The sequence below is a fragment of the Cyphomyrmex costatus genome, unplaced genomic scaffold (assembly GCF_001594065.2).
Source record: "Cyphomyrmex costatus isolate MS0001 unplaced genomic scaffold, Ccosl1.0 scaffold72, whole genome shotgun sequence".
Taxonomy (NCBI): domain Eukaryota; kingdom Metazoa; phylum Arthropoda; class Insecta; order Hymenoptera; family Formicidae; genus Cyphomyrmex; species Cyphomyrmex costatus.
In genome coordinates this window covers 1,587,938-1,596,987 of record NW_017280289.1, presented here as the reverse complement: position 1 = coordinate 1,596,987, position 9,050 = coordinate 1,587,938, and the positions used below count along the sequence as shown (strand labels likewise).

The window sequence follows — 9,050 nt, the reverse complement described above, 5'->3', positions numbered from 1 at the left end:
AGTCTGTGCTCCCCGCTTTACACCGAGCACTTGATACGCGTATAGGGTGCGGTCGAGTTGCCACTACGAACGCTTTGAAGCGTTTGATTGACCAATCAAAAGAAAGAATTTTACTAATTGACCAATCAAGAAACGCTTCAAAGCATTCGTAGTGGCAACTCGACCGCAGCCTTAACTAGCAATTTTCTATTAAATAATCTTAATTTTAGTAATGTATTTAAAGAATAATGTATTAAATTAGTAAAATATGCATCAAAATAATTAATTAAATACACATATCATGTATATATTTACACATAATGCTGAAATTAAGATAATTCTATAGAAAGTTACTGGTTAGTTAATACTCGTATCATTTGCACGATGTATATAAACTAGACCTGTGTCCATGGATTCAGCCAATTAAACCGTAGCATTACGAGACGAAATTTAAATCGCTGCATACGTGCGCTTGTCGGTGTAGTGGTAGTAGTACGCCAGTTCACGCCTACACCTGTGTTGGTATATGTCAATCACATCCATTCTTTTATATACTCGATAGACGTCAGAATCATTGGTAGATTCGTCGGTAACGAGTCAGGGCGACAACCAGACACTGATCCTGTAATAATCAACGTGTCGTTGATCAATTAATAAACAGTCGAATCTTTAGTATATTAATTAGTAAATTATTCATCAGGTACGTGATCTTCAAGGAGTCTAACTTTTCAATGTACCGATCTGGCGTTGATAGTTTGAAAAAGTTACTGGCATTGGGCGTGATTTATACGGAAAACACTTTAGGCGTATCACCTTGTGCATATTGTTAATTATTTGTCTTGATTTTGGAGTCGATGAAGTGCTTCATATCTCCGTCCAGTGTTCCTTCGAAAAATGTGTTGCTATCAAATTATCCGTTTGTAATGCCCTACTATGAAAGTTAATGTTAAACCTCGACAAGACTAATTAATGCCTTACATATTGTTAATTCATTTGTATAATCTTGACCTTTAAATTTCCACAATTGTTGGATATATACTTATTTCTTAACATTGATAAATAATTGAGAGTGATAATTCTAAGAAAATTAATATCTAACTCCCAAGTCATATTGCTACATATTTGTTTTAAAGTAATGAAGCAATGACATTTTTATTTGTTTATTTAGCAATGGCCACAGGTGGTAGTAGCTTTATCAGTAAACCAGCTAGAGGATGGTTGCATCCAGATCATTTAATAAGTAAGGAAGGAATTAGTTACACAGTAAAGGTATGTTATCTATTATTTTATTCTCAAGATGTGAATATATTTTAAGCCTCATGAAAAATTCAATATTTATATTACAATTGCATAGAATGTCTTAAGGATAAAATTTTGCCATGTTCTTTATGAAGAAATGACGTTGATTTAAAAATATTATATTGGAAAGAAAAAAATATATATAATATTGCATTTTATATATTTCTGTGTTTTTTTTATACAAGCTTAATATTATTCAGAAATATAAATTTTTAGCTTTGTATTCATATTTTATTTTATTTTATATTAATATATGTTGATATATATATATATATATAATCTTAATTAAGATATATGTACATATATATTTATATATAAATTATATATTTTAATATGTGTGTATATGTATATAAATTTATCAAATCTTTATTAAATAAATATATATGCATACATAAATTGGTTTAGATTTTAAAAAGAATTGTTTTATTTATTTTGTGTGATAATTTTCATTACAGATCTACCTCATTGATATACTTTTAAATTGTATTTATAAAAAAGAAAAGAAATAATATATTTTATTTAAAGAACTTATAAAAATGGAGCAGTATTTGAATCATTTGATAATTGAAGAAATTTTATTATCTTTTTTTTACGTATCATATTCTAGCAACAAAGTTGATAAAAAAATCTTTTAGAACAGAGCTTGAAGCTTTTAAGGTTTAATATTCTGTATCAGAGAAATGTTTGTACTTCAGTGAATAGTTCTTATCGTTCTAAATATTAAAATTCACATTTGTTCTTACTCTTGTTTTGCTGTTATATCATTAGATAATAATTAAATTTATATTAATTTTTAAAATTTAAACTAAATTTTTTCTATAGTATTATTATTTTATTATATTTTATTTAAAATATAATTTTTTAAATATTTAATTTTTAATGTTATAAATTTTCTACTGAACATATACATATATATTATTATATGATTATGTAGTAATAGATCAGTTATTATTGAGATATTTGTTAAGATATTTGTTACATACTTTAGTACAATGAGCTTTTAGATTTATTTTATTAAAGTTTATCTCAGGATAAAATGTGATCCTATCTTTCTTTAAGTACAAATGTAAAGTAAAGCGTCACGCCTTAGCTATTAGAAATGAATGGGAAGGACAAGAGAAGGGCAGTAAATGCCCTTTAGAAAATTAGTTCAAAAATGTCACTAATTCCAAATCTTGAAAAAGATGATCTATTAAGTCAATTTTTTTACTTCCTAATATCTAATCTTTATTTACATTACAGTATATTGGATGTCTTGAAGTAAAAACATCCATGAAAAGTTTAGATTTTGAAACGCGTTCTTGTGTAGCTAAGTAAGTTATTAAACTATTATATTTACAAAATTAGAGTTATAATTTATTGCGAGTGTTGTAGCTACTTTCAAGCACATGTGATAAATACTTTTCTTTTAGGGAATGCATAAACAGAGTTTGTGAAGCTGCTGGATTAAAGTCCGCTGACAAAAAGAGAAGGGTACTAAATTTCATAGAAAATTATTTTTTATTTGTAGATATAGTTATATCTATGTGTGTATAATTTTTATTAAATTTCTCTCTTAGGTTGATGAGAAGGTATTGAAAGCCATAGCAAGTAAACCTCGTATGCAGCATAGTGCTGCTAATGTTACTTTGACCATTAGCAGTTGCAGTTTATCTTTGACTAATATTGATAATGGACATATTATTGCGAAACATGACATGCCACGTATATCTTTTGCTTCAGGCGGTGATACGGTAAAAAGCTTACATATTGAGATATATATATACATATATATTGCATTCCATCTTTCGTACATTTTATTTCACTATTTTTGTACATGTATGAAATAAAATTGCATGCAATTTACAATAAAAATTCATAATATATTAATTTAAATAGTTATAATTTTTAATTTAAATTAAAAGCTATGTTTTATTATGTAATAGGAAATACTAGATTTTGTTGCATATGTTGCTAAAAATATGCTAGAGTGGCGTGCTTGTTACGTGCTTGAATGTACGGGTGGTTTAGCACAGGATGTTATATCCACTATTGGGCAAGCATTCGAACTAAGGTTTAAAGAATTTCTTACAAAACCAAGTTCCTTACAGTAAGTTGTAAAAATAAATACGTTTACAGATTTAGAGTTATAACAAAAATATAAACTTTGTTTATAATTTCGTGTATTTATTTGTTAGTCCTGTACTAAATGGCGTCAGAGAAGTGGATAGGGATTATTATAATGATCTACCAGGAAAAGTACCTCCTGATATTGGCCCACCACCAGTACCTCCTTTGCCTAATACGGCATCTACACTGCCTAATTTGAAGCATCATCAAAATCATGCATCACATACTCATATACATAGTATTGCAGTTGATTCATTCCCATCAGCTGCAGATAGACATCAGCAGCTGGCAGGTAATATCTTTAAAATGTTATACATAGATCAAAACATTGAGCTCTAATTTTTATGTATAAATTTCTTTTTTATACATATTTATTCCTCCTTATATAAATTTCATCATTTTTTTGTGCAGAAACTGGGAATCTAATTGATTTAAACTCAGATAGCACTATATCCTCATCAACAAATTTAAATATAATGCCTGAGCATAATTATGTAAATGACAGTGTCATAGCTGCAAACAGAGATAATCATCGTGATCCAGCATCACTCTTTGATGTTTTTGATATGCGTAAGAGAATTATTGTTTTACCGCACATCTCTTAACACAAAGATTTCAAATTTATAACTCTTAAAATAATGGTCTTTGATTGCTTCAATCTTTATATTTATTTATGTCGTATGATTACAATGCAATCTCAAATATATTTTTATATGAAGAGATTTAATATAGTATTAAAAATGTATTTTTAAGAATCTTTTTATATTTATTTATAATTTAGTATACTTATATTTTTCTTTATAAATCACAGAGCCGTTCAGTTCTGCAATATCGGATATGAATAGACTAAGTCCTCAATCACAAAAACAGGAATTAAAACAAGAAATTTGGTTTCATGGAAGTGTTAGCCGATCTGAAGCAGAATCTATGCTTGCTAGAGTAAATATATGTGTATATCAAAATATATAAAGATCTCTTATCACTTAACATATACATTTATTTTTGCTATTTTATTTTTAAGGATGGCGATTTTTTAGTTCGAGAATCACAAGGTTCTCCTGGACAGTACGTTCTAACTGGAATGAACAATAATACCCCAAAACATTTGTTACTAATTGATCCTGAAGGCGTCGTAAGTATGAAACAAAATTTATATAACAATATTATTAATGCAAAAATTAAAGTGTGTACGATATAAAATTTCTAAAACATTTGCCGATTATAAATTTATATGTTCAAATATTTTTCTGCGTTTGAATTTTAATAAACGATGGTCATATAAAGTATCACAATTTTGATTTACAGGTTCGCACAAAAGATCGCGTATTTGATAGCGTAAGTCATTTAGTGAATCATCACTGTGACAACATATTGCCTATCATATCGGCTGATAGTGTTCTAGTACTGCGTTATCCTATCCCTAGGCATACAAATTATTGATTTTTAATGTTGAACAATGACTAAGGGCACAGACTTGGCAAAGATTTTCTGAATAGTTATTTTGCATATCTTTGCATGTGAAACTCTTTGACAAGTCTTGGCTTTTTGTGATATTTTTAAAAATTATATACATCATACAAAAGATATGGTTTGTAGTATCTTTTTCTTATACATGAATAGATGATTCATGAATATCTTTTTATGAATCTCCTTACGAAATGTGCCAACCTATATATATATATATATTTTATATATATATTAGGTGTATAAATTAATTCTTGGCCCCTACCTTTCAACAACCTCAGAACCCGTTTAAGTTGAACTCCCACCTCTCTGTAGTCATTTTGAAGTGCCATCTTTTAGCTTTAAAATGAAGTACAATACTTGATCTTCCTGTGATGAACATAATCTGAAAAATCAGCAGTAAATACGATGTCGTTCAAAAAGTAGTATATGAGCTGCCTTTTTTTCGCGTTTTAACTTTCAAAAAAAAAAAACACGGCTGAGGCAAAAGAAATGATTTGTTCGGCTTTGGACGAGAATGCTGTATCGCACAGTACGTGTAAAAAATGGTTCCAACAGTTTCGAGAAGGAAATTTTGACCTTGAGGATCATGAATGCTCTGGTCAACCAAAAAAAGTGGAAGACGTAGAGTTGAAGGAAATTTTGAACGAGAATTCTTGCCAAACGCAATTAGAACTTGCAAATACGCTTGGAGTAATCTAGCAAGACGTTTCCTATTGCCTAAGGCCCGGTTGCACAAACATTACTTATTTTAAGCAAGACTTAAAACTCTATCTATCTTCTATTAAAGCCGAAAGAGAGACAGAGACAAAGACAGTTTAAGTCTCGCTTAAAATCGAAATCACGTTGGTGCAATCGGGCCTAAAACAACTGAGGAGGTAAAAAAAAAGCCGAGAATTAATTTGTACACCTAATATATAAAACCAAAGTAATATAATTTCTATAATTTATCAGAGTTAAGCACATTCCGATTTTTTGTATAAAATATAACAATCTAATTTGATAAATTTGGATTTATGTAAAATTTGTAAGTAGAGAAATTTTATATATAGCTATATATTTTAGATATAGAATATGCTTTTTATATCAAATACACATACGCGCCACACACACACACACACACACACATATACACACACATTGTTGCAACCCCATCTTTCATGCAAAAGTAACTAGAATAAATATAATTTCATGCAGTATGTTGTGCCATTACATCGTTTTATTTCATTAATTCTTAACATTAAAAAAAAATCTATTGGCTAAACTCATTAATTTTTTTCTTATAGTTAAATTTTTTTTTCAGTATATTCAACATTAATTTGTAATTTAATGACGTAAATAATTGCTTCTCTGTAATAATATTAATAATCTTATAAAATGCTTTTAGATATTAGACAATATCTATATATATTAGGCATTATCTAATAAACTTATTGAATATTTTTGTCTCATATACAGAGTGTCTATAAGTTTCACTCAGGCCATATATCTCAGAAACGGCTTTAGATATGAAAAATATTTCGGACAAAAGTTGTAGGACATTAAGAGGGACATATGATGGTACCATTGGTTTGACTTTGAGTGGTGTCACCAAGGTTAAAGCAAGGTCACTTCAAATTTTTTAAATGAAACCCATTTTTTATTGCTTAATACCCTACAACTTTTGTCTGAAACATTTTTCCATATTTAAAGCCGTTTCCGAGATATAGGGCCTGAGTGGGACTTCATAAATACTCTGTATACGTGTAATATTGAAATATATATTTTCTTAAAATATTGAAATATTTAATAAAATTTTTTTATCCTAAATTATTTTTATGATAATAAATAATTAGACAAAATTTAGGTAAAATGTATTTCCATAATTTATTTACAATACATACTTCATAATAAATTAACAATATTGAATTTATTTACAATAACGATCAGCTTTCATTTTACTTCTCCTATCTAATAGAGTTTCATGCAAATTTCCTTCCACTTTTGCTTTTTCCAACTCAGAGTGATCAGATTTGTTTATTTTTAATTTTTTATCTTGAAACTTTTGAAATTTCCGTCTGTAAAATTAAGTAAATATTAATACTAGAAATTCTAAACATCTGATTTGAGATAAAAGAAAAGAAATAGCAATTAACACAGCAAAATAATTGTTGCAAAATGTAAAAGTTTTAATGGTTTTGAATTTGAATAATTGCTTACTTAATAATGCAATTGATAAGATTTCACATTATACTCACACATAATTTACTTCAACCTCTGCGAGTGAGCCTTGCTCTTCTTTTGGAATGTCTTTACTAGGACTTTGAGAACGTTGTATTATACTTCTTACAACAACAAATTCTGATGTACCAGCTGTCCTACTTTGACAAATTATATCATCATCATTTGTAACTGATATGAAACATCCAGTATTATTTAGTATTGCAAGCTTGTTATCCTGAAAAAAAGCATTAATATATTTAAAAAGGAGTATAAAAATATTCCTACATTTAGTAATAAAAATTTAACTTCCTATTAAAACTATATTCATACTTATTATTTTTGTTTATACATTATTTAATGAAATTGTACATTAAAATGTTTTAATTCTTTGATACGAAACAACATAAAAGCAAACCAAAAAGTTAAATTTTTTTTATAGATATAAATACCAGATATTTTTTAAAAAAATGAATGAAATGTAAATATATTAGCACAAAATATATATAAAACTATTTCTAACTATCTCTTTTTATTTCTATAGATAGAAATTACTTGAAAAATTGGCTCCCATTGTTCAATAGATCCAACTGCATCACTTCGTCCAATAACAATGCCATTTTTATCAACCCCAAGATATTTGCCATAACCTGATTTCAAAGCAACCTTATTCTCGCTTATAGGAAATGCCGTTAATATTTCTTCTGGTAAAGGGCCTTCTCCTTCGGCATGTGGTGCTCCAAGAGTAAATAATCCATTATCAAGTGCTTTCATATAAGTTTGGTTTCCAAATTCAATAGCTACTGTTCCAGTAATTTCAGTTACATTCTTAACTTTCCACCATCCTCCTATTAAACAAAATATGTATCTATGTTGCAAATGTTTTATACAATAGATAAGATAAAAAATTAATAAATAAAAATCTTATATCCTTTTATTAGATTTTGATAAATATATACTCATTTAATATATTTTGATATAAATGAAATTGAGGAATAGAAGTCACTGCTCTAAGATCAATAATTCAATATTAAAGGTGATAGGTATTCAATTATTAGGAAATTTACCATGTTAAATAAAGTAGCATGAATATATGCTAAGGATGTACTACATAACATGCTAAAATGAAATATATAAAATCTAATATATAATTGTAAATTAACATTTGTCAAAAAGTTAATAAACAAATACCATGAATAAGAGTATCCTTATCCTCCACAGTGACATCTTGTTCTCTTTCTTGTCTCTTGGATTTTCGTTTCTTTGGTCTGAAAAGAAACAAAACAATAAATAAAATATCGAATAAATAAGAAACATAAATAAAATATCAAATTTCGAACAATAATAAAAAAAGTAAGATTATACCTTGATTTTTCGCCTTTCAATACTAACTTTCCTGTCCGTACTTTCTCATATTCCGACATTTTTTTAATGCTCCTTAAATTTGCTTTAAATTATTTACTTATTTAAATTTTAATGCTCTTTAAACACCGTGATATTTTAAAGAAAGAGAGAGTCAATGAAATACAGTGTATCGACCTTTACGAGAGAAATTTTACACTTCTTCAAACAATAACAGTAACGCCGCAGGACTGACGACCATCTTTTCGGATTCCGACCAGTGTTGCCGCGACCGTAAAAAATTTTTCACCAGATTATAACATTTTTCACCAAATTGTTTTAAATTTATGTAAATTTAAATGTAAAACCAATTTTAATGGTTTAAAATGTTTTAATAAATGTATTTAAATATTAAGAACCATTTCAATCAACTCCGATTAAGTTTTAATCGATAATTAACTTGATTGAGTTAATTCTAAACAAAATTAATATAATATTTGAACTTTTTCATATAATGGTCACGTTCCAGGCCCCAGCACTTCAGCAGATTCAACTGTTGCGGAGCGGATCTGTGAGCGCTCACTGCTATTGGTATATTCTTTTAGATCATCCAATAGCAGTGGGCGTTCACGGATCTGCTCCGCAACAGTTGAGTCTGC

General features: G+C 28.1%; 2 protein-coding genes across 2 annotated transcripts; one reads left to right on the top strand and one right to left on the bottom strand.

Annotated features, from left to right (window-relative positions):
• The first annotated feature begins 524 nt into the window (after positions 1–524).
• On the top strand, positions 525–4,855 carry Shc (SHC-adaptor protein). The gene is made up of 11 exons (XM_018548350.1): positions 525–679; positions 1,148–1,248; positions 2,521–2,591; positions 2,691–2,751; positions 2,838–3,011; positions 3,204–3,367; positions 3,456–3,679; positions 3,799–3,957; positions 4,199–4,326; positions 4,409–4,519; positions 4,693–4,855. The coding sequence occupies exons 2-11, from the start codon at positions 1,150–1,152 to the stop codon at positions 4,825–4,827; spliced, it is 1,326 nt and encodes a 441-aa protein (XP_018403852.1). The 5' UTR covers positions 525–679; positions 1,148–1,149; the 3' UTR covers positions 4,828–4,855.
• A 1,905-nt stretch (positions 4,856–6,760) lies between these two features.
• On the bottom strand, positions 6,761–8,645 carry FRG1 (FSHD region gene 1). The gene is made up of 5 exons (XM_018548351.1): positions 8,416–8,645; positions 8,242–8,318; positions 7,606–7,898; positions 7,089–7,288; positions 6,761–6,908 (listed from the first exon to the last, which is right to left on the bottom strand). Exons 1-5 carry the CDS (start codon positions 8,472–8,474, stop codon positions 6,761–6,763), a joined length of 777 nt encoding a protein of 258 aa, XP_018403853.1. The 5' UTR covers positions 8,475–8,645.
• Positions 8,646–9,050: the final 405 nt, after the last annotated feature.

What these genes read in the sequence shown, in the direction of transcription:
- Shc (XM_018548350.1), top strand. Translation starts at nt 1,150, where the DNA reads ATGGCCACAGGTGGTAGTAGCTTTATCAGTAAACCAGCTAGAGGATGG. An exon ending in GAATTAGTTACACAGTAAAG is followed by an intron (nt 1,249 to 2,520) that starts GTATGTTATCTA and finishes TTTACATTACAG; the next exon opens with TATATTGGATGTCTTGAAGT. An exon ending in ACGCGTTCTTGTGTAGCTAA is followed by an intron (nt 2,592 to 2,690) that starts GTAAGTTATTAA and finishes CTTTTCTTTTAG; the next exon opens with GGAATGCATAAACAGAGTTT.
- FRG1 (XM_018548351.1), bottom strand. Translation starts at nt 8,474, where the DNA reads ATGTCGGAATATGAGAAAGTACGGACAGGAAAGTTAGTATTGAAAGGC. An exon ending in AATGGGAGCCAATTTTTCAA is followed by an intron (nt 7,289 to 7,605) that starts GTAATTTCTATC and finishes GCTTTTTTTCAG; the next exon opens with GATAACAAGCTTGCAATACT. An exon ending in GAGGTTGAAGTAAATTATGT is followed by an intron (nt 6,909 to 7,088) that starts GTGAGTATAATG and finishes TTAATTTTACAG; the next exon opens with ACGGAAATTTCAAAAGTTTC.